The sequence below is a fragment of the Schistocerca americana genome, chromosome 8 (assembly GCF_021461395.2).
Source record: "Schistocerca americana isolate TAMUIC-IGC-003095 chromosome 8, iqSchAmer2.1, whole genome shotgun sequence".
NCBI classification, from domain to species: Eukaryota; Metazoa; Arthropoda; class Insecta; order Orthoptera; family Acrididae; genus Schistocerca; species Schistocerca americana.
Window position 1 is genome coordinate 289,241,204 of NC_060126.1, and position 25,097 is coordinate 289,266,300.

Sequence of the window (25,097 nt, forward strand, 5' to 3'; positions counted from 1 at the left end):
GCCTTTCCTTAATCTTTCTTCTAAGGTAAGTCGTAGGCTCAGTATTGCCTCACGTGTTCCACCATTTCTACGGAATCCAAACTCATCTTCCCCAAGGTCGGCTTCTGTCAGTTTTTCCATTCGTCTGTAAAGAATTCACGTTAGTATTTTGCAGCTGTGACTTATTAAACTGATAGTTCGGTAATTTTCACATCTGTCAACACCTGCTTTCTTTGGGATTGGAATTATTATATTCTTCTTGAAGTCTGAGGGTATTTCGCCTGTGTCACACATCTTGCTCACCGGATGGTAGAGTTTTGTCAGGACTGGCTCTCCCAAGGCTGTCAGTAGTTCGAATGGAATGTTGTCTACTCCTCGGGCCTTGTTTCGACTTAGATCTTTCAGTGCTCTGTCAAACTCTTCACGCAGTACCATATCTCCCATTTCAACTTCATCTACATCCTCTTCCATTTCCATAATATTGTCCTCAAGTACATCGCCCTTGTATAGACCCTCTATATAATCCTTCCACCTTTCTGCTTTCCCTTCTTTGCTTAGAACTGGGTTTCCATCAAAGCTCTTGATATACGTGCATGTGGTTCTCCTTTCTCCAAAGGTCTCTCTAATTTTCCTGTAGGCAGTATCTATCTTACCCCTAGTGAGATAAGCCTCTACATCCTTACATTTGTCCTCTAGGCATCCCTGCTTAGTCATTTTGCACTTCTTGTCGATATCATTTTTGAGACGTTTGTATTCCTTTTTGCCTGCTTCGTTTACTGCATTTTTATATTTTCCCCTTTCATCAAGTAAATTAGTATAGTCGAAGTAGTATAGTCGACACAATTATTGTAAGTATCACAACATATGGCGCATTGAAAAATGCAGAATCCTCACCCAACACTTAAAATCGAAATAGTCCCACAGAATGAAATGATCATTGGGCACTGATGGCCGGGAGTCCCCTTCTGGGGAATCTCGGCCGCAAGTCCTTTCATGTGATGGCACACTGGGCGACGAGTGGGTCGACGACAATATGATGAAGACAACACACCACCTGCTTCCCGGGCAGAGAAAAATCTTCGACGCTCTCGGGAATCGAACTTGTGTCCTTGCCCTGGAACTCAGATGCGCTTTTTCTTGCATTTTGTTCTTAATTGTTCGTTATATTCGGTCATAGCGGCGTCAGATGACATTCGTAGAAGTTCGTTTTTGATCCCTACACTCAGGTTATTTTTTATTATTATTATTATTACAGAGACTATCCGGCTCTCTGACCGAACATGCTGAGTACCTTGCTGGCTGCGCTAACCACTGACACTGTCGTCCAGTGGTAGAAGTATGGATGATATAAACAATATAATTAGCCATGGCAGGCGAGTCATAAAACAACTAAATGGTCCTCTCTGGAACAAATACATAATGTGCAGAACAAAACATACCATCTACCACACAATTATTGAAAGTATCACAACATATGGCGCAGAGTTGTATGAACTAACTTACAAATATCGCCTGCTGGCTGTCGAGGTGGATTTCTAGGAACGGACTTGTGGATATTCCAGGCTTGATCATATTAGAAATGTGTAAGGTGGCGTGGTCTCGTGACACTTATTTCTTACATATTCCGACCTCACTATCGTATTCAGCGTATCAAGACGTTTCATTCGAGCCCAAACTCGATAGGGTAGAGTGAATTTTACGTATTTCCATTTAATCGATTTGCAAATCTAATAAATAAATCGCAAGTGCACACCAAGATTAAAAAACAGAGGCTGGCATACACAATTATTCAAGACACGGCCGCCACAAGAGTTTTTATTCGACAGAGGCAACCAGCCCGCTGGAAAGTCCGTAGGAGGGTGAGTTAGCACACAGCTGTGCTGGCCGGCGGTCCACACAGGGACCAAAACAGTTTTTTGCCAGAGAAAAGGGATAATGGCGTGCGTGTTCACCTTAAAAGCAAAACCCGCTGTATTGTTTGGGAGAGCCCCAGCATACACATTTTCTGACGGACATAGTGTGCAGTTTCAGAGTGCTCACAGGTGGACAATAAACGCCTAACGCAGATGCTATATGTTTCCGGATTGGTCGGCTTAAATGGAGCGCCATTGTCCCGTTTCTAAGAGTAACGCTGACTGGCGGACTATTTCTGACACAATGAGCTGGAGGAGTGAGGGAAAGACAGCGGATAATCTAGCCTTCCACTTTTTGCGTGGAGAGGAGTTCTGGTGATGCTCTTGAAGTGGGAACATGTAATGGGAGCGAGTGCGCTCGTGTGTGTACGCAGAGACTGAGGAAGAAAGTCTCTGCTCAATACTGCACTGTGAGAGCACCTCTGTCGCTAGCAAATCGGAGTAATACTCTATATTGAGTCACTCGCGATTAAGCATTTGTTCACTGTGTTGGCCGCGACACTTAATGTGTGGTGTGAACACAGACAGAGTATTAGTTAGCGCCTGCGAGCGAAAATTGAGTGGCATCGTAGTGGACTGGTTGTCTGCCAGGTGTACCACGCCAATAGTTAGACTAGGGGCAGATAGGAGTCCTTGACTTCATCAGGCGTGGTGAGAGTTCGACTGGCGAAGGTCAATCCAGATAGAAAGAGATAGTTTTGTTATTTTTCAGCAGCAAACGATGCAGGCAGCAGTCGTTGCAGCTCATGGTATTGTGCGCTACAGCGTAGGCAAGCCCTAGCTTTCCTCCATTACAAATAACATACTTCATTCACGTCACTCCATTACATTTCCCACGCGACAGCCTTGACCATACTTAGAAAAATTCGATCGGATGATTATTCAAGTTGAGTAGGCGCGGCTCCCAACTATTCTGCCAAGTAAATGGCGCTGTCAGGGATTTTTCCTGCCTTGTGATGACTGGGTGTTGTTGTGTCGTCTTCATCACCATCATTCATGCCCATTACGGTCAGAGGATGGCAATGGCAAACCACCTCCACTACGGCCTTGCCTAGTACAGCGGTGCGCGTCTCCCGCATCGTCCTCTACGCTCCTCGGAGTATGGGACCTCATCATCATCAAATAACACTCTTAATGAAAAGTGATAAAAGAGCTTTCCCACACTTTGTATATAAATTTCATTAACAGGATTCCTATCCATAAGAGGTAACCTCATATTCTGAAAAGAACCCAGAAATTTGTGTATCAGTTTATAAATAAAAGTTTCACTTGATTTTCTCAGATTTTGCAATAAGTAATATTTTCCGTTCGTTTAATATTTTTCTTACACTAACTTCCAATACTCCAGTACCCGAGTATTCCACTAGTTACGTAAGAAAATAGAATATTTTTGTGTCTTTTCCTCACAGTGTACGACTCCAGAAGATATTTATTGCTGAAAGTTTTTCAGGCATTTCTTTTTGGTACGTTAGGAGCGTCGTCTGAGTTCTGTAGTAGTGTGGGGTGGAAATTTCTTCTTGCAGGAGCCAAAGGGTACTTGTCAGATCAATCCGTTGGGCAACTCGTCAAAATAGCACACGCACAAACTTACAAATGATAGGATCAGAGTGGTTATGAATGTCGAAAGCACAATCCTAGACTACATAGAAAGGAAGAACCTACTCTGGTATGGTAACTTACAGCGCATGACCAAAACTTGTATAGCAATGGACTCCACATGAAAGAAGAAAGTGCGGTACACCTGCGAGATGCTGGAAAGACGACGTCAACGAAACAATGCACAGAATTTAATTTTCTAACAGCTCAGGAAAACAGTTCTTTGGAATCGAGATCAACAATTTCTCAATTTCTGTATCAACGATGGATTCTATAGTTTCTGGTAGGTGTAAAAAACCATGAAGTTTAATAAGGCTATGGGAATAATAAACACGGTAATGAAACTAGATCTTGTTCATAAAACATTAGCAAAATTAATGCTTTGTATGATAATGAGGCATGGATCTCACATATGAAGGGTAAGAGCAGTTGAACTAATGATATGAAGTTCAAGTGCCCAAAAGGAGGCAGCACGAAAAGGGACAGAGAAAGAAATGATGAGACCCTCCATGAACTTGGACCAAAAAATGTGGCTGAATTATGTCGACCAAATGAACGACAATTGAATGCCAAGTACACGCCGAAGCTGCAGACATAATGGAAGAAGAGCTGAAGGGCAACCAGTGGTGTGGTGAAAGGAAAACTTTAATTTTAGAGTGTAATACTCCGCCCTGAACATACACAAGACTGTTTTGACATCACAAATCATGAGGAAATCGGAATCAACGTTTCTGTTTCGTCTCAAGACACTCTGAAATCACGCCGTGTGATTTTTTCTTGTGAGGGGTTCCAAAGATAAACTGTTCCTCTGCTGTCTCCACCAAATGACAACGAATGCATTGAAAAACTGTATTTCAGCTGTTGAGATCTCACTCACGCAAAGTATGGGATCAATTCACTAAGGTTTGAAAATTATCTGAGAAGCCGAGATGAACATTTATAAATTGCCATGGCAGTATAATCAAAACTAAGGCGTACTACTCATTTATTATTTATGTTTCATGAAGCTGAGTACATCTGGTTGAATACCCTTTGTAATAACAAAAACGAGCTACTACTATTGTTAACTTGTGAATCACGCGCATGGTGCTCATCTTTAAGTGCTGTAGGCTCTTCCTTAAGCATTGCTAACAGGGCTTATCATGACTGACTCATGGAATGTACTGTTAAAACTACGATATCCACAAATACACTATGTGATCAAAAGCATAAGGACACTGCCAAAAACATACGTTTTTCATATTACGTGCATTCTGCTGCCACCTACTGCCAGGTACTCCACATCAGCGACCTCAGTAGTCATTAGACATCGTGAGAGAGAAGAATGGGGCGCTCCGCGGAACTCAAGGACTTCGAACGTAGTCAAGTGATTGGATACCACTAGTGTCATACGTCTGTACGCGAGATTTTCACACTCCCAAGCAACCCTAGGTCCACTGTTTCCGATGTGATAGTGAAGAGGAAACGTGAAGGGACACGTACAGTACAAAACCGTACAGGCCGACCTAGTCTATTGACTGACAGAGGCCACCGACAGTTGAAAAGGGCCTTAATGTGTAATAAGCAGACATCTATCCAGACCATCACACAGGAATTCCAAACCGCATTAGGATCCACTGCAAGTACTATGACAGTTAGGTGGGAGGTGAGAAAACTCGGATTTCGTAGTCGAGCGGCTGCTCATAAGACACACATCACGCAGGTAAATGGCAAACGACACCTCGCTTGGTGTAATGAGGGTAAACATTGGATGATTGAACAGTGGAAAAACGTTGTGTGGAGTGACGAATCACGGTACACAATGTGGCGATCCTATGGCAGGGTGTAGGTATGGCGAATGCCCGGTGAACGTCATCTGCCAACGTGTGTAGTGCCAACAGTACAATTCGGAGGCGGTGATGTTATGATGTGGCCGTGGTTTTCACGGAGGGGGCTTGCACCTCTTGTTGTTTTGCGTAGCACTATCACTGCACAGGACTACATTGATGTTTTAAGCACCCAAAGTTGAAGAGCAATTCGGGGATGGCGACTGCATCTTTCAACACGATCGAGCACCTGTTCATAATGCACGGCCTGTGGCGGAGTGGTTACACGTCAATCACATCCCTCCAATGGACTGGCCTGCACAGATTCCTCAGCTGAATCCTATAGAACATCTCTGGGATGTTTTGAAACGCCGACTTCGTGCCAGGCCTCTCCGACCGACATCGATACCTCTCCTCAGTGCAGTACTCTGTGAAGAATGGGCTGCCATTCCCCAAGAATCCTTCCAGCACCTGATTGAACTCATTCCTGCGAGAGTGGAAGCTGTCATCAAAGCTAAGGGGGGGGGCAACACCACATTCAATTCCAGCATTACCTATGGAGGGCGCCACGAACATGTAAGTTATTTTCAGCCATGTGTCCGGATACTTTTGATCACATGGCTTAGCAGTCCGTTATACGACCATCTATTGTTTCCAATAGCTTGTTTTTATCCAAATATGAGGAGCAGCAACGAGGAGGTAAGAACTGAGGAAGTATACAGCAAAATGCATTGTGCTATCAATAACATGGAAATTCCAAATAAGTATATGAATCTATATATAAATGAAAGTATGTATCTATGCAGGTTTGTCTCTACAGTCTTCACTGCCACTCGCCTGTCACTGTGTTTTTGTATGTTGTATGTGTGTATTCGCAGCCCTGTGTCTTCCATTGCGTATTGGGGTGTGATAGACGGCAAAGGTTGAGAATCGGACGATGTAGCAGCTGGCTGCTACACTCCCATTAGATTTAAATACGTATTTATTTAAATAAAGTATTTTTTTAATTCAGAAAGAACTACACTACTGGTCATTAAAATTACTACACCACGAAGATGACGTGCTACAGACGCTAAATTTAACCGACAGGAAGAAGATGCTGTGATATGCAAATGATTAGCTTTTCAGAGCATTCACACAAAGTTGGTGCCGGTGGCGACACCCACAACATGCTGACTTGAGGAAAGTTTCCAATCGATTTCTTATACACAAACAGCAGTTGACCGACGTTGCCTGGTGAAACGTTGTTGTGATGCCTCGTGTAAGGAGGACTAATGCGTACCATCACGTTTCCGACTTTGATAAAGGTCGGATTCTAGCCTATCGCGATTGCGGTTTATCGTATCGCGACATTGCTGCTCGCGTTGGTCGAGATCCATTGACTGTTAGCAGAATGTGGAATCGGTGGGTTCAGGAGGGTAATACGGAACACCATGCTGGATCCCAACGGTCGGATCACTAACAGTCGAGATGACAGGCATCTTATCCGCGTGGCTGTAACGGACCGTGCAGCCACGTCTCGTTCCCTGAGTCAACAGATGAGGACGTTTGCAAGACAAGAACCATCCGCACGAACAGTTCGACGATGTTTGCAGCAGCATGGACTACCAGTTCGGAGACCATGGCTGCGGTTACCCTTGACGCTGCATCACAGACAGGAGCGCCTGCGATGGTGTACTCAACGACGAACCTGGGTGCACGAATGGCAAAACGTCATTTTTTCGGATGAATGCAAGTTCTGTTTACAGCATCATGATGGTCGCATCCGTGTTTGGCGACATCGTGGTGAACGCACATTGGAAGCGTGTATTCGTCATCGCCATACTGGCGTTATCACCTGGCGTGATGGTATGGGGTGTCATTGGTTACAAGTCTCGGTCACCTCTTGTTCTCATTGACGGCACTTTGAACAGTGGACGTTACGTTTCAGAAGTGTTACGACCCGTGGCTCTACCCCTCATTCGATCCCTGCGAATCCCTACATTTCAGCAGGATAATGCACGACCACATGTTGCAGGTCCAGCACGGGCCTTTCTGGATACAGAAAATGTTCGATTGCTGCCCTGGCCAGCACATTCTCCAGATCTCTCACCAATTGAAAACGTCTGGTCAATGGTGGCCGAGCAACTGGCTCGTTACAATACACCAGTCACTACCCTTGATGAACTGCGGTATCGTGTTGAAGCTGCATGGCCAGCTATACCTGTACACGCCATCCAAGCTCTGTTTGACTCAATGCCCAGGCGTATGACAGCCGTTATTACGGCCAGTGGTGATTGTTCTGAGTACTGATTTCTCAGAATCTATGCACCCAAATTGCGTGAAAATGTAATCACAGGTCAGTTCTAGTATAATATATCTGTCCAATGAATACCCGTTTATCATGTGCATTTCTTCTTGGTGTAGCAATTTTAATGGCCAGTAGTGTATATCGAAACCTAATTCTACTCCAAAACGTTCTGTATGCTTTCTGGATATTTCAGAAATGTTTTCGAAAGGAATTTCGTGAATTTCTTACAGTTCTATGACTTTTCTTGAATGTTTATTAATTTCTTCAAGTTTCTGGGATCAGGAAAACGATATTTTTGAATGATGTGGAATATTTTTGGACTATTTATAAATTTATAAATTAGTTCTCCACCTCCACATGTAAATGTATTGTGCTAATTGGCGAATGAGTGCCGTTACCTGGTTCCCATACCCTACAAAAATTGAGAGATAAACATATGCCGACATATCCACTACACAGTCCGACATGTGTGTCGCTTGACTTTCTTCGAAACATTACGTTCAATTCGCCAAAATATCAGAGACACAGTTCCTCCAATCCGCTAAGCCACTCACAGTGTTTCACATACAGCTTTATATTGCGCAAAGAGGTGCCTTTGATGATAATGAATGTTATTGTTCGTGCTGCTATTCTCTTCGTCGTCGTCGTCTTCGACGGCATGGCTACCGATTCGACAAAGAAATATATATGTATCGTGATCTGTCCGTAGACTTTCCTGTTAAATCACATAACAGCGTGGCGTTAGCCAAACTATTCGCTCTCAGCAACTTCAGAATGAACTGGCGATCTACAATGAGATGCAGAGCCGCAGAATATCATGTCAATAGGAGAGACTCCTAAGGTTTCCATCTGAAATAAATTTTTATACACCCCATTTTAGTTTTATTGTTCGTAGCCAGATAGCAAATGAAATACAAAAACTACATAAATATACAGGCATCACAATGCAGGTCCATGAACCAGTTCATAGGTGCTGTTTCCTGTGTCCGTGTTTAGGTATAGAAATCTTACGCTCACTGACATTGAGGACTGTAAGAATGATAAGAAGGAGAAATTGATAGCTATGATTGCAGCTGGAAAGCAAACATCGGGTATGAACCTCATACAAAGATCACGTGGAGATAATACCTCAAGGATGCTGACGAAATCGGCCACTCAAACAGAAGGTGCTATCAAGTTAAACGTTCGAGTATGAAGTGCTCACTCATGTCATATCTTCAACTGTCGCGAACAACAACAACAAGAACAAAAAATGTGGGTGCTAGCTAGCAGCGCTGTCTTAATATCACAGCCGTTAGATCAGCAGTAAAGCGTCTCCCAGTTCATTTACAGTCTGTAAGTTACTCATAAGGTAAAAGGCAAAACAAAAAAAATAAACCAAAAAATGGTTCAAATGGCTCTAAGCACTATGGGACTTAACTTTTGAGGTCAGCAGTCCCCTAGAACTTAGAACTACTTAAACCTAACTAACCTAAGGACATCACACACATCCATGCCCGAGGCAGGATTCGAAGCTGTGACCGGAGCGGTCGCGCGGCTTCAGACTGTAGCGCCTAGAACCGCTCGGCCACTCCGGTCGGCCGGTAAAAGGCATCTCGTATTCCGCAACTACACTAGAAAATCTTGGACTTGGTTACAGACTTTCCTTGTTCTACAAGTAATCCTCTTTTTCTTCAAAGTCTGGAAAAAGTAAGTTTGAAACAAAATGACATCTGTGAGATTTAGAATTGTTTTATTTCTCAAACATGTAAAAAACATATTGCAAATAAAATCTTATAATTAATAACAGGTATGTACAATGCTGATATGCAGACACGTTGTTGCGATTGGTATGCGAAATGGTTGGGGCTGAAGGTGGTTTCTTCAATGATATTCTCCTACAAAGAAGTTTAGAATTTTAGTAATACCCCAAGCCATTTCCAGCACCGACAGATGTTCCTATCGCAGATCCTGCGGCATGTCCTGTAACAAATACAAAAGCAGATAGTGGTTGATCTTGTTCAGACTGAACAATTTATTGAGGTAAATATTTACGAAATTTAACATCTCCAATATAAAAAAAATAGAAATGTCAGGAGAACTAAGTAAACTGAATAGCCATAAGGTGACTCTGAACATTTCTATTGTATCACAGACACAGTCCCTTTGACTGTGCAGAGATGTCACTAAACCCGCCCAAAGATGTAAACAACCACGCATGAGCAGCGCCTATTAGACCGACGGGGTCCGACAGCCGATCAGTTACAGTCATTCCACTAGGAAGGAGGTACACGGCTCGTGTTGTCTGTAGTTCAACCTTGCCTAGACGGTCAATACCGCTGTTCGATAGCGTCCGCATTATTACTTTGTGCCAGGAAGGGCTCTCAACACGGGAAGTGTCCAGGCATCTTGGAGTGAACCAAAGCTTTGTTGCACAGACATGGAGGAGATACAGAGAAACAGGGACTGTCGATGAAATGCCTCTCCCAGGCCGCCGAAGGACTACTACTGCAGTGAATGACCGCTACCTACGGATTATGGCTCGGAGGAACCCTGACAGCAACGCCACCATGTTGAATAATGTTTTCCACGCAGCCACCGGACGACGTGTTGCGTCTCAGTCTACGTGCAACAGGCTGCATGATGCGCAACTTCACTCCCGACGTCCACAGCGAGGTCCATCTTTGTAACCACGACACTATGCAGCGTGGTGCAGATGGGCCCTACAACATGGCTAATAGATTGGCATCACGTTCTCTTCACCGATGAGTGTCGCATATGCCTTCAACCAGACAATCGTCGGAGACGTGTTTGGAGGCAACCCGGTGAGGCTTAACGCCTTAGACACACTGTCCAGCGAGTGCAGAGAGGTGGAGGTTCCCTGCTGTTTTGGAGTGGCATTATGTGGGGCAGAAGTACGCCGCTGTTGGCCATGGAAGGCGATGTAATGTCGGTACGGTACGTGAATGCCATCCTCCTACCGATAGTGCAACCATATCGGCAGCATATTGGCGAGGCATTGGTCTTCAAAAATGGCTCTGAGCACTATGGGACTTAACATGTGTGGTCATCAGTCCCCTAGAACTTAGAACTACTTAAACCTAACTAACCTAAGGACATCACACACATCCATGCCCGAGGCAGGATTCGAACCTGCGACCGTAGCAGTCGCGCGGTTCCGGACTGAGCGCCTGAACCGCTAGACCACCGCGGCCGGCCATTGGTCTTCATGGACGACAATTCGCAGCCCCATAACGCACATGTTGTGAATGACTTCCTTCAGGATAACGACATCGCTCGATTAGAGTGGCCAGTATGTTCTCCAGACATGAACCCTATCGAACATGCCTGGGTTAGATTGAGAAAGGCTGTTTATGAACGACGTGTCCCACCAACCACTTTGAGAGTTCAAATGGTTCAAATGGCTCTGAGCACTATGGGACTTAACATATGAGGCCATCAGTCCCCTAGAACTTAGAACTACTTAAACCTAACTAACCTAAGGACATAACACAAATCCATGCCCGAGGCAGGATTCGAACCTGCGACTGTATCGGTCGCGCGGTTCCAGACTGAAGCGCCTAGAGCCGACCGGCCACACCGTACGGCCACTTTGAGGTATCCACGCCAAATCGTTGATGAGGAGTGGGACAATCTGGACCAACATTTTCTTGATGAACTTGTTAATAGTGTGTCACGACGAATACGGGCCTGCATCATTGCAAGAGGATGTACTACTGTGTATTAGAGGTACTGGTGTGAACAGCAATCTGGACCACCACCTCTGAAGACGAGCTACTGTGTATTAGAGGTACCGGTGTGGTTTTCATGAGTCATAAAAAGGGCGGAAATGATGTTTATGTTGATCTCTATTCCAATTTTCTGTTCAGATTCCGGAACTTTCGGAACCGAGGTGATGCAAAATTTTTTTGATATGTATGTATGAAAAAGAACGTAAATTAGTTAGATATTACGGCGCGCCCACACTTTATCCAACATATAAAAGTCACTGCAGATATTTGGTTTTTAGGTATGACATGTTCGACATGCTTGCCATCATTGCGGATGATTTGGCGCAGACGAATAGCGAAATGCTGCATGACCCGCTGAAGTGTCGGAACGTCGATGCTGTCAATGACCTCCTGAATGGCTGTTTTCAGCTCATCAATGGCTGTGGTGTTATTGAGGTACACCTTGTCTGTAACATAGCCCCATAAAAAGGAGTCGCATATCTTCCGATCAGGAGAATATGGCGACCAATCGAGGATCATGCCAGTGGCCTCTGCGTAACCCAGGGACAGAATGCGGTCCCCAAAGTTCTCCTCCAGGACATCATTTTCCTGTTTGAATGGAATCGATCTCCGTCTTGCATGAACCGCATCTTGTCGTAATCAGGGTCAATGTGGATAATGGGGATGAAATCATATCCCAAAACCTTCACGGAGAGTGCGGTAGTCACCGTGTCATCAAGGAACATCGCGCTGTTTATCCCGTGACTTGACATTGCGCACCACACGGTCACCCGTTGATGGTGAGGAGATTTCTCGAACGCGAAATGCGAATTCTCAGTTCCCCAAAAGCACCGATGTTGCTTATTAACGAACCCATTCAAATGATAGTTGGTTTCGTTGCTAAACAAAGCTTTATCACATCGAAGTCCTGTCCGTCAATTATGTGGACAATAATGGTGGAGGAACACAACAGCTGTTCCATGGCCCTGGAGCTTAATGGCTGATGGGTCTGAATTTTGCATGGGAAGAGATGCAGAGCTATTGTACCTTACATCATCATCTCAATTTATCTTATTCCGACACATTTAAATCCCTGGGCAACTCATTTTACAGTCATGTGAAAAGTAACGGAAGTGATAAGTCTCAACTTCTGGTTTACGACAATCTTGCTTAATGCTTTTATTTTCCATATCATCGAATAATTTAATGTTTCACGTTGTTCTGTGCAGTACAGACAGCCAGTTTTCTTTCTGTAGCACTATCTTTCATTACAGGAAGTTCATAACGGAACAGCAGTAAGCAACCACAGCCTTATAAATAGACATCAAACGGGCTGCATGTTTACGAATCATTGAGAGACATGGAAAACACGTTTGGATATCGCACTGAGATTGGCTGAAAAATAGAAATAAAAAATTGAAAATGAAAATTTCAGGTGCAGGACGTAAACAACGAAGAGCTTAGTTGCTGAAGAAAAACAGTAGTTGATAGATATTCCTATGGGTTCCTAGCTGGGTGACAATTAGATTTTTATGTGCAATATTTCGATGAAAGACCTAATCGTCTTCTTTAACACTTTGAGTAAAAATCTAATTGTGTTGTTCGCTTGTTGGACTGCCGACAGTATAAAACAGAAATGTCACACCTGTGCTCACCGATGCGACTAAGAATCGGAAATCACAAAACACTAATTATCTTTTGAATGAAACGTAGTAAGTCACAACGTGTTAAAGGCTACTGGGATATCTAAAACGCATGCACGCTCAGAAAGGGGCAGAAGGAAAGAAAGAAGTGTGAATTCTCTAGCGACTGTGAAACTCATGTTAGAAAAGTAAATGAATGCTGGGTAAGAAGATGATGAATATACTCCATGGGCTGGAGTATTATAAATAAGTGTGAGACAGTAACAACAAAACTCAAATGAAACTCGTATCAAAGTGGTAAAGTATATGTACACAAGTGAAGCAGTGTATTAAAAATACTAGCTCTTATAGATGTTTTGGTATGAGTTAGCAAGCAAGGAGCGTTCTTGTACCTCTATCTCTAGCTTCCCGAGACTACCAAGAGATTTGGATGGGCCTTACAGAAAATGAGATCCACTTTGGCTTGAAGTGAATCGTCTAATAGAGCAGACTGTTACCGACGTTCAGCAATTTTTGGGGAAGATATAGGTAGTGGTTGTGTGGATGGCTGACCCAGTCGGCAAGTGTCAGACTGTCACTTAGTGACTGTTTCACCTCTGACAAAGATGTGTCATCTGAAAAATGACAAGCAGTAGCATCATTCAGAATCCACCTCTGACTGTTGGTTCCCATATAAGCGGCTGGGTAAACCAGTTAAAGGGTCTGGCGAAGCTCAGTGCATGCCGCCTCCGATTGTACCGAGCCTAGTCAAGCAATGCCGTCCTCTAATTGGTCTAACAGTGATATAGAGACGATTGGACTGTTATTTGCCTTGAATTACGATTTGGGGACTTCGGAATAGACAAACGAGTTGACATTTTTGGTATTAGTCACTCACCGTGGTGCGAGTGGTGCACGACGGGGTGGAAGCCGGACTTGTCGGCGTGGTACTTGACGGTGCGCACGCTGCCGTCCGCCTCCTTGAGCGAGTACTCGCCGGTCACGACGTCTCCGTCGCGGTGCTCCTTCTGGGAGTGGTGGTCCCCTGTGTGCTCGTCAGACACCGCATACTCGAACTCGTACTTCGGGTACGCCTGCCAAAGGAAAGGATATTTGAATATTAATTTCCCAATTGTCTTACCCGCTTACACGTCCACCGACAACTGTCTTCTTCCTACCAGACCGACAGAGTAGTATGCTACGGTTTCATCAGTACAGACACAGAACTGCCTGCCGTAGACACGTAGCGACCACCCAAGTCAGGTTACACTTTAGAGCATACAATTACGTTTTTATGTTGTCGCTCTTGCTGTATCCTACATAGCCTGTCAAGCATTAACATCAGAGGTACAACCAAACCACTTCATACGCGTGGTACAGGGTTTGGTGAGAGGGCATTATTACTCTGTGCAATTGCACGGTTTCCCAGGACCAGGAGTAGAGCCTGATGAAAGCAATGGCACCAAATGGTGACATATTGCCAGTGAGTTATTATGCCAACAAGACTTCTTCTCTCAACAACAGACCGAGTTATCACTCAAATACTAGTCGGAGAAAACAATACAAATACAAATAGTTGTCATAATACAGGGTGTATCAAAAAGAATCATCCGATTTGGCACATCTATATTTCTGAAACTAATAAACATATACAATGAATGTTTTTTGATGAAAAAGGTTTTTTTATACCTTTTCATAACTGTTCAATATGCCCCCCTTGAGATGCACGCTATTTGTCAATACGGTATTCAAATTGTTACCACACTGCAGCGAGCATGCCTTGAGTTACAGCGTCCACAGCTGCTGTTATGCGATGCCTCAGTTCATTCACTGCTGTTGTTAACGGAGGCACATAAACAGAGTTTTTTTTATAAGCTACCACGAGAAATAATCACATACAGTCGGGTGTGGTGATCTTGGAGGCCAGTAACGTAAGGATGGATCATTTGGTCCAGTGCGACCGATCCATCGTTCAGTAATCCTTTGATTTAAAAATTCCCACAATTCGAGATGCCAGTGTGGTGGTGCCCCATCCTGTTGGTAAATAAAGTCGTTCGAATCAGAGTCCAACTGTGGGAAGAGAATGTTCTCAAGCATATCGAGATATCTGCTTACTGCAACTGTGTTCTCGCCAAAGATAAATGGACCATACACATTTCCCCGTGAAACTGCATAAAACACATTAAATTTTGGCCAGTCCTTCTCATGTTGTTCAACTTTGTGTGGTTGTTCTCTACCTCAAATTGACACATTACGACGGTTCATCTTTCCATTAAAATGGAATGTTGTCTCGTCACTAAACACTAAGTGTGGAAAAAACTGTCATCCTCCATCTTGCCAAGAACGAAATTACAGAACACCACAAGTTGTTGTTTGTCACCTTCACGAAGAGCTTGCAGTAGCTGAACTTTGTGTGGTTTCGTCTGTAAACGTCGACACAACACACGCCAGACGGACATCAGGGGCACGTCGAGCTGTCGAGCCGCGCGGCGAACGGATTTCTGCGGACTCCTTGTGAAAGTATAGCAGATGCGTTCGACGTCTGTGTAAGACACTCGGGGACGGGCCCGGTGGTTTGCCTTTACACAAACAAACTGTTTCTCTGAATTGTTCATGCTATCGTCTAATGGTCTGTGCTGTAGAAGGATCCACACCATAGCTAGTACGAAAGTCACGCTCAACAGTTATTACTCGCCGGCACTGCGCAAAATGTAGAACACAAAACGCTTTCTGTTGTTCCGACACCGTTTTTTCTAGAACTGAAATGGGCGCACACTCTACTACCTAGCGGGAACCATGTAAAACTCGAGAGTTTTCTCTTTTCAACGGTGTATTGTGCACGCACATATCTCAAATAACAAAGCAGTTATGATTTTTTTATAGGATGATTCTTTTTGATACATCTTGTATCAGTTGTACCTGTACGTCAGGTGTTCTGAGAGAAACTATGTGCTAAGCTACAGTATTGAGATAAACTGCACATACTTCAATTCCACCTCATGTCAAGCCCTATTGTATTATAACATGCTATTTGGCCGAATGTCCCGAACACCTGTTGCGGTTAGTTCCAAAGGCAATTACGATCTTAATAATACGAACATAATCCTTATGCTATTCAACACAGTTTAATCGTCAAATTACAATGAACATGAACGTCCATATTTATCGTTGCTCACGAGAGGTAGGTGTAAGTTGATCTGGTACGCAACCGACGTTCTAGTTCACCGTAAAGCTATTTGGCGTTAGTCACTCGGCACTAGAGTAGATCAGTCCAGCAAATCCACTCGATTTCCCTCGAACTACAGTGGAATGATCCTTACTTTGCGGGCAGAATTGCCGAGGTCCGATCCCAAACTTTTGCCACCGGGTGACAATTTTCCTGTAGTCCTAATCATTTTCATAAAAACTTGCTTTCATTTTGCTATCGAACCGTGAGTATCGGTGTGCGCGAGCTATACGCCAGCACCACAGATACCTCAGGGCACATCAAAATACCGTGATTCATCTCTTCCTAAAATCTTGATACGCTGTTGCAAAAGACAGTGATGACGCTTTTAGTGTTATTTCAAATTGTGTTACGCATTCATTGTGTGACGAGCAGCTTCTCTGCAATGGCGTTACCAACCAAACCGAATTATAAAGAACCTTGACTGATCATTCTGTACATTACCTTATGTCCTTTCTGAAAAAGAACAAAAGTTATCTGAAGTAGTGGACAGGGACGTTTCACGAAAGGTTGTTATGAACTTCGGTGGTTACATTTAATTTATTCGTACGTCAGAAACCTCAGACTTCCCTGCCGTTTACACTTCACAGCAATATCTTAACAGTGGATCTAAGGGCACGTATAATTCCTATGAAGTCTAGGGAGCCTCTATGATCATGCTTCGTTCTGTCTCACTTCGTTTCCTCTGTTGAGTGGTGAGAACAATAAAAATCCATGATGTTATCACTTTTACCCTCTTGTATGAGTTCGTATTCGTAGCTTGATGTGAGCCAGAGAACCTTCAGTGGGTGTTCGGCGTGTTGTATCTACATGTGAAACAAAGACCACACTCGTTGAAACTTTAAGAATAGAGTTCAGTGAGACACAAGTACAGTATACGATAAAAAAATATCCGGACATCTATTAGCGGACTATAAGATGGGATGCGTCCGCACTTTGCCTTTATAAGGCTTTCAGATCTCCTGGGAACACTTTCAGTGAGATGCCTGAACGTCTGAGGAGGAATGGCAGCCCATTCTTGAGCAAGACTGAAGCCAGGAAAGAGAGTAATGGTAGGCACTCGGGTCTGAAGTCCACGTTCTAACTCATCTCAAATGTAATACAACGAAACACCTCCAGCCGTCGTTTTGATGTTATTTTATCATATTGCAACTCGTTTCGGTGACTCATTACATCATCTTCAGAGCTTAACTGAGGCCGAAGACGAAGATGGCGTACTGAGACATCGAAACTGGTTAAAATACAAAAAAATAACATCAAAACGACGGCTGCAGGTGTTTCATTTCATTACGTACCTGATCGGCCGAATCCCACAGACCATCAGTTAGAAGGATCGACATACAAAAGATCACAAAGGTGTTCCTATAGCTTCAAGTCGAAACTCTGGGTCTGTCTGTTCATTTCAGAAATTTTATTGTCCAAAAACCATTGTCTCAGAAATGCTGCCTTACGACAGGGTGCGTTATGTCGGCGTCCGTTATCACGCTGATACAAAGAATCATCGTCACCGTACGCAATACACAATGTTGTAACATACATTCATATCCTTCCGTATTTAAAGTTTTCTCGAGAACAATAAGGGGATCCGATCTTCACAACGTAACACCATCTTCTCCAAAGTTCACTGTTGCCACAACATTTGATGACAGGCAACATTCTCCAGGCATTCGATAAATTCAAACTCTTCCATCGGATTGCCACAGAATGTAGCGTGATTCATCAATCAAAATCAGCCGTTTCCATCTACCCACTTTCCAGTGGGGTCGCTCTTTAGTATTGAGTACAGAAATGTGTGGCATATGAAGTGCAGCTCCAGCATTTTACCGAATCTTTTTTAACTCTCTACGCACAACATTCTTCTAGTTGGACTGTTGGCAGGGCTGTGGAACTCTCGAGTGATTTCTGCCACAGATTTCATTCGATTTTTTGCAACCACCCTCGCAATACTTGACATCTCCGTCCGTTAGTACATTAAGGGATGCCTGGTCTTTGTTTAGATGTGGTTTCCACTTCAGAACCATATCACCAAGACTAGCGCAGCTTCAGACGGGTTGAAATGTCCCCGATGGATTTGTTACTCAGGTGACGTCCAACGACAAGTCCACGTTCGAAGTCACTGAGCTCCGCTGACCGAGCGTTTCTGCTTTTACTGCTTCTCACCTGACAACACAATACCTCCCGCCTCCATTTACACTGCCGCGTCTCCCTCTCGTGACATCTAGCCGTCAATTCCGTAATACGTAAGGGAGTCCGCACACTTTTTATGAGATAGTGTGTTCTGAAACATCTACAAAACCCACGTGGAAATAAGGCCAAGAAAGATAATACCATGTTGCGAAGGGATGCATCGTACCATCACTGTTATTCAACTTGAAAGTCGAAGACGCACTGAAGAAAGTGAAGCAAAATTATGGATAAATAAAAGTGCAGTGCGTACAGAGGACGTGACGTTTCTGGCTGGATGAAAGGAAAACTTGGCCCTGTTGAATGAAATGGGGAGCATACTTAGCACAGAATCATGAGTAAGGATACCAATAACAAAGGCGAAGAATCATACACAACAGAATAAAGACTTGCTCATCATAAAAATTGAGAATGACACAGTGATGGAAGAAGTGGGAAGCATTCTCCTATATGGGAAATAAGTAAATGGTGGATGTAAAGTGGCGCAGGTTAAGAGAGCTTTCTTCAATAAAAGAGCTCTACTGGTATCAGATATTGATGTGTAAATGAGGAAAGCCAGGTAAGAAAAAGCTAGAAGCACTTCAAATGCGGCACTACCATAGAAAGTTAAAATTTAATTAGTCAGTAAGATGTAACAATCTCTAAACAGAGTAGATGAGAGAAGAAGTCTGTGGAAATACCCATACAAAAAGAAGGGCCAGAAATGAGAACAGCTGTGAAGGGGGGTCTGATTGGGACATTGATGAGTGGAGGCTGCCTCAGCGGTCAGTGATGGAACCACCGTGCCTTCTAACATGACAGGTTATTCTAAAATATTTCTCTTTGGTGATGACACAGCTTGTTAGAGAAGGATGATGATTACAGTATAGGCAGCACACCAAATAGTGCAGTTCACGGGTTGAGGAAAATAAATTGGTACTAATCAAAATAAGACAAATTTTTCACAGTTTTAAGATATGATGGCAAGCCTATATTCAATATCTTGTTTAATAACTGAATCCTGCTATATTTACCATTACAACAGTATCTCCATTTCGTGGTAATCCGACACGAAAGTTAGTCTTCTTTGCATATTTTCATTCGCTTAAGACATACGGCGTTGTATTCTGGGGTAAACCCATTCACAAAGGGTACTTTTGGCACAGAAACGGGCGGTTTAAGCAATGTATGGTAAAAGTTCAAGACCATCTTGATGACACTTGTTCATGAGTCTGGAAATTCTGACACTGGCCTCTTAATATAAATTTTCCTTAAGGTCGTTTGTTGCTAACAATGTGATCTTATTCCCAAGAATTATCAGCTTTCATTCAGCTAATACTAGGCAGACATCCTATCTGCGTTTGGATCACACTTCCTTGACTCTTGTGCATAAATATGTACAGTACACTGCTACATTCATTTTCAGTAAGCTACCACAAGAATTCAAAAATTTTTGCAGTGACCCTTGTATTTTCATGTCCAAAGTGAAGAATGTCCTCATGGCTCAATCCTTATGATCTGTCCGGGAGATTTTTGGAAAAAAATCAAGCAAGTTTCTGTGTTAAATTGTTGAGTATGCCATACACTCAGCAGCTTATCAGTAGATGATTCGTGTACCTTTTGTTTTATTCATGATTAACTTTTCTGATGTACTGACTTGTTCCGGGACTACGGACATTGGTTTCTCAGTTTGGTCCCTCGGAACTAGACATGTATATAAAACAAAATAATAAATTAGTGTAAGATCTATTACAGCACCGAGTAATTGTTAACACTATTTTGGAAAGAGCCATAGAAGGGAATAACAATAGGTCTAAGCAATGCAGATTGTGAAACACGTTTGATGTAGTAGTTACGAAGACGGGAAAAAATTAGCACAAGATAGAAAAAGACAGCGAACAGCATTAAACCAGTCAAGAGGCAGATGAGCTAAAAAATGAAATGAAAGCTAGGCAATGTCGCTCACCACGTAGTCGTAAGAGTGAGCCCCGACGCTGACACGATGCGCGGGCCCCACCACAGGAGCCGTCTGGTGGGCGTAGGAGCGACCGCGCCAGCACAGCGCCTGCTGGCAGCTGACGGCGGCCATCGCAAGCATCAGTGCCACGGACACCTACGACGAGATACAGCCACGTACAGCACACGGGCAACAAGTAAGGGCTTCCTTGCGTACTCACCGAGATAGCTGGCCCTATTTCTTTCAGAGTGTTCGTTTAGCTGCAAAACACTAACTCAGGTTCTCTCATATACTGGGTGAAAGTTACAATCTTTCAGGGACGATGAGATGGGTAAGTGTATCAGGTGAGGGACCCTGGTCCGAAAACGAGCTAGTCGAAAATTATGTGCGAAAATCTTTCTGATACCTCTGACAGTGGAATACATGCACCGGTACTGTTGCTGTTAAGATTCTAGGGTAGGCGACTTTCGGAGGTGGTAATATGGTTCAAAACAAGAAAAATACGTCCAGTAAACAAGGGCTCTAAAGTGCATACCTTAAGAACTATGAGCACGTGTTCATCTTCCCTAATGTGAAATACATCTCTGTTACTGAAGAAGTACCCGAACTCTTACGCGACTTGGTAAGAATGTCCTCCCCAAGTAATGAGTGTGTTGGAGAGGGACACTACGAATGTTGTGTGTGGACATACAATGTGAGAATGTGCGTCTCGCGGGAGGCGTGCGCGAGATAGTCCCTGCAGTCGCACTAACCTCTGTGCCCTCGGTAGCTCAGATGGAAAGAGCATCTGCCATGTACGCAGGAGATCCCGGGTTCGAGTACGGGTCGAGGCACACATTGTCACCTGTCCCCGTTGATATATATCAACGCCCGTCAGCAGCTGAAGGTATTAATGTAATTCAAACTTTTCGTTTTGTTTGACATCTCACAGCTCTAATTTCACCGTAGTCACGTTGTCCAGATTTAGTAAACTGTAACGGTAATGGTACCATCCAGTATTTGAACCTCGTGGTAAATCAGATGACTTTCAACTACTGCAACCCATTTTCTAATTCCTGTAAGTGACAAGTCGGAAAAAGAACACAGGTGCCGTCTGATCTGTGGAATACGTGCGTGCGTTGCAAACAGAACAGACCAGTTTCTTGCTATTTTCAGCAGACGAAAAATAGGAAGGAATGCTTACAGTTATTACTGATATTTTACTTTGTCTGAATGTTAGAATAACTGTAATTCATTTCATCGTTGCATGGGTTTGCTTACTAAATGTAACAGTTTCAATATACAGAATCTGATGTAATATGAGGCTGGGGTAATGGCACCCTGTAGGGGAACAGGTGTGCACCCCCCATGAAAATTAAGCTGTAAGAGGCTGAAATGAACAAGAAAGTAAGAAATGGAAAGAGGAAACAACAGATTCGAATGAGGAACCAGAACGGGAAAGCTGTACGTGGGTGTATTACTTGGCAGCCGGAAAAGAAGAAACAGAAAATCAGAAGTAAGGGGGAAACACCAGTGCCATAAGAGGTATCGCATGTTTCCAGCATTTGTGACGTTAAGAATTACGATAATCACTGTACTGGTACTTTTCTACACGTAGGAAAGAGCACAATTACGTCTGTAGAGAAGTACGTAAAGACAAAAATTGTGCCGCGGGTGTGCTGGGTGCTCTGTTTCAAATCATGCTGCGTGTATTGGAGAAGACGCCTCAAGGCTGTCTTTATGTTGATTGCTTAACCACGAAATGAACATTCTAAAAATTGTTCAGATATGCAGATGATATCAATTCCATCTACGTGTTTCCTATCAGAAATTAGCAGCTAGTTTAAGTGAAAGTTACTTTCACTCACGTACATTTAAAACAATTTTCCCCTCTCGGCTGCACAATCCCCAACCACTGCGGATAATTAACCCACTGGGTGATTGTGATGTTCTCAGTTAAATTCTATTGAGGTGTTTTTTTTTACGTTTAAATTGACAGATTCAGGGATCATCGGTTTTAAAAGCAAAAGTTACGCTTCAAAATGGCTGCGGCATTTGCATAGTGTTTTATGACAGTGTTCCGCCTGTACAGCACTTTCAGTTCTTATCAAACAAATACATTAGCGCGTTTTGGCAAAAGTTGTCTTCAGGAATCAGAATGTGTCACAACACATAATCCTTGGTGCTTACATGTGTCAATCACTAGCTCTAACTGTGAATGAGCTACCCACAAAATTGTTAATGTTATTTGTCTTATTCGCTTAGTTTTGAAATCACAAATTATATGTTTAGAAAGCTGTCCCGCTGAAGGATCACACAAAATTGTATTCACAGCCGTTCGTTGCTCCTGGCTCTTAGGTAATACATCATAGTTAGAGTATTGCTGGTACCATAGTTGGTAGAGTCGAGCGTGAGCCATCGGTGACACAGGTCGCCTGATAGGACGATATACCGCGAGCCACCGATGTTACATGCTAGCGTGAGCATGTTATTTCGTTAGGGGATTTGCAATGAGTCTTGGCGGTACACAGAAGTTATTTAACTATTTACAGGTATATGGTAGCGCCTTTTTATTACACTTGAATTCATTTTTATGTCCTTTTGACGTATTGATGTGTTCTTCTGTAGGCACTAGATGCACGTAATTCTGACTTCCTATTGATAGGTCACATTTAAATTCATTGCACATTACGTATTCTGTTGTATACTGAACATGGTCTCATTCAGGAATATATGAACTGCTACTCTAAATATACTGGATCAACTGCAAGAAATGTTAATATCAGGTACAAAGAACATATAAGGCCACTGAAGAGCGAAAGTAACCACTCTATATATGCGTGAGACGTGCTTGGGTAGCTCTGCTGGCAGAGTACTTGCCCGCGAAAGGCATAGGTCCCGAGTTCGAGTCTCGGTCCGGCACACAGTTTTAATCTGCCAGGAAGTTTCAAGAATTTTTTCCTATCTTTATGATAAAGCATAATTAAACATTATACACTTCCGTGGGAGTTGTACATCTGTAAAAGCTATTCTCAAGCTCGTCTCTTGATAAAATCTAGACAGGCTAGCGAGGCTTCCTCAGATGCCCACGACATCCAAAGGAATCAGCCTCGAATCCCAGTAGGTCGGTCTCTTACCTGAGCACGAGACATTGCTGTAGTGGTATGAATCGTTGTGGTGCTAGCGATCGACTACTTGTCCACTGCCTGAGTTTCCCCTTTTATACAAGACAGAGACCCAGACTTCCGCTTTTTATCGTTTTGTTGATCCCCGCGAGGTGTTACATGTGTGTTAATGACGAAGAACAAGCAGACACAGAGTAGCACTTGCTAAGAAAACGGCCTGTAAGCACATTCCTCAAACCTTTTTACTGTCCGAAGGCGCCAACAATGGGTAACTTGCTCGGAGGAAGGTTTTTAGTTAAACGTGAGGCAGACAATTAAGACCGCTCGAGCGCGAAAAGCAGGGCCTGGCTGACATAACTTCTGTAAATAGCACCTGCGATATTACCAAGCTAGAGCACAGGACAGTTACGTCGGGGCGAGGTACCAGTGGTTGGGAATCGCGAAGTACAGAGCACTCTCGTCCATCTATGATTAACTTCCAAATTAGTATGAATGATGCGTATCTCTGGAAAGCGAGAACTCACCTCAGCGGCGCGGCGAAGGACGGTTGCGTTCCAAGGGGAGCAGTCTGAGTTATAAATCATAAGACCAACAGAACATACTAAAATGTCAAGTAACTTGAACAAATGCGTACAGCGTATTTCCATGAGACAGTCGTTTCGAAAAAATCTTCCTATCAAACATATACCAAATTACAGAAATTACAGTTGACGTCTGTCTCTATATCCATCTTGTTTGTTATCTTTGTTACTGGTGCAGACCGCAACCGCTGACGTAAAATAGTAATAGGAAAATGAAAAGCTCTTCTGCTTATATCATTATGTTCCTTTTTTCCAAGGTTTGTGGTAAACCAAATTAAAAACAAGATGGCTGTTGGAACCGCAAGGGTCTGATTACTGAGAGTGAAAAGAAGAGATTGAATGTACATTGAAAGACACCATACTGTGGTCGTTTCTCTGGCTTATTACTAACGTAAGCCAGCTTTGTATCAAAAAAATAATAATCAAACGCTATCATACAAAATAGCTGTCAAAATATAAACATTACAATTCACCGAAACTGATAATAAATCAGGAAAGAGCCACATGTAATTTGGCAACACACAATGACCTGAATAGTAAGAACTACGTTTAATGCGTTATTAAAGGCAGAAACACAGTACTGTGCACAGAACATGCTACAGCCAGATCACGCTTTACACTGCGAAATTATATTTTCGTCACATTTAATTAGTAACTGTGATTTACTCACACGAAAAGTTCTATACACTACAGGAGGGATACGCACCAGTACGAAATGAGAAAGAAACACAAAGCAACAACATACTATGGGTACAATGTCCACTGGAAGTACCTTTCAGCACATCTGCAGTTACTAATTTTTACGTCTCACTTACACCATGATAAATATAAATACAGAGAATAAAATTGTCACAAAGAAACACACATAGTATGAGATTTTCACTCTGCAGCGGGGTGTGCGCTGATATGAAACTTCCTGGCAGATTAAAACTGTGTGCCCGACCGAGACTCGAACTCGGGACCTTTGCCTTTCGCGGGCAAGTGCTCTACCATCTGAGCTACCGAAGCACGACTCACGCCCGGTCCTCACAGCTTTACTTCTGCCAGTATCTCGTCTCCTACCTTCCAAACTTTACAGAAGCTCTCCTGCGAAACAGACATAGTATTTTACACAAATACATTCGATTAAGATATTCAAATGCTTGAAGAAT

General features: G+C 43.3%; 1 protein-coding gene across 1 annotated transcript; it reads right to left on the reverse strand.

Annotated features, from left to right (window-relative positions):
* Positions 1 to 9,298: 9,298 nt before the first annotated feature.
* LOC124545464 (cuticle protein 7-like) lies at positions 9,299 to 23,450 on the reverse strand. The gene is made up of 4 exons (XM_047124393.1): positions 23,378 to 23,450; positions 20,271 to 20,417; positions 13,814 to 14,009; positions 9,299 to 9,545 (listed from the first exon to the last, which is right to left on the reverse strand). Exons 1-4 carry the CDS (start codon positions 23,390 to 23,392, stop codon positions 9,481 to 9,483), a joined length of 423 nt encoding a protein of 140 aa, XP_046980349.1. The 5' UTR covers positions 23,393 to 23,450; the 3' UTR covers positions 9,299 to 9,480.
* Between the last annotated feature and the right edge of the window lie 1,647 nt (positions 23,451 to 25,097).

Excerpts from the sequence above, each read along its gene's own strand:
- LOC124545464 (XM_047124393.1), bottom strand. Across the intron at positions 14,010-20,270 it reads CTCACTCTTACGACTACGTG|GCGTACCCGAAGTACGAGTT; the intron begins GTGAGCGACATT and ends TTCCTTTGGCAG. Across the intron at positions 9,546-13,813 it reads CGTGCACCACTCGCACCACG|GACATGCCGCAGGATCTGCG; the intron begins GTGAGTGACTAA and ends TATTTGTTACAG.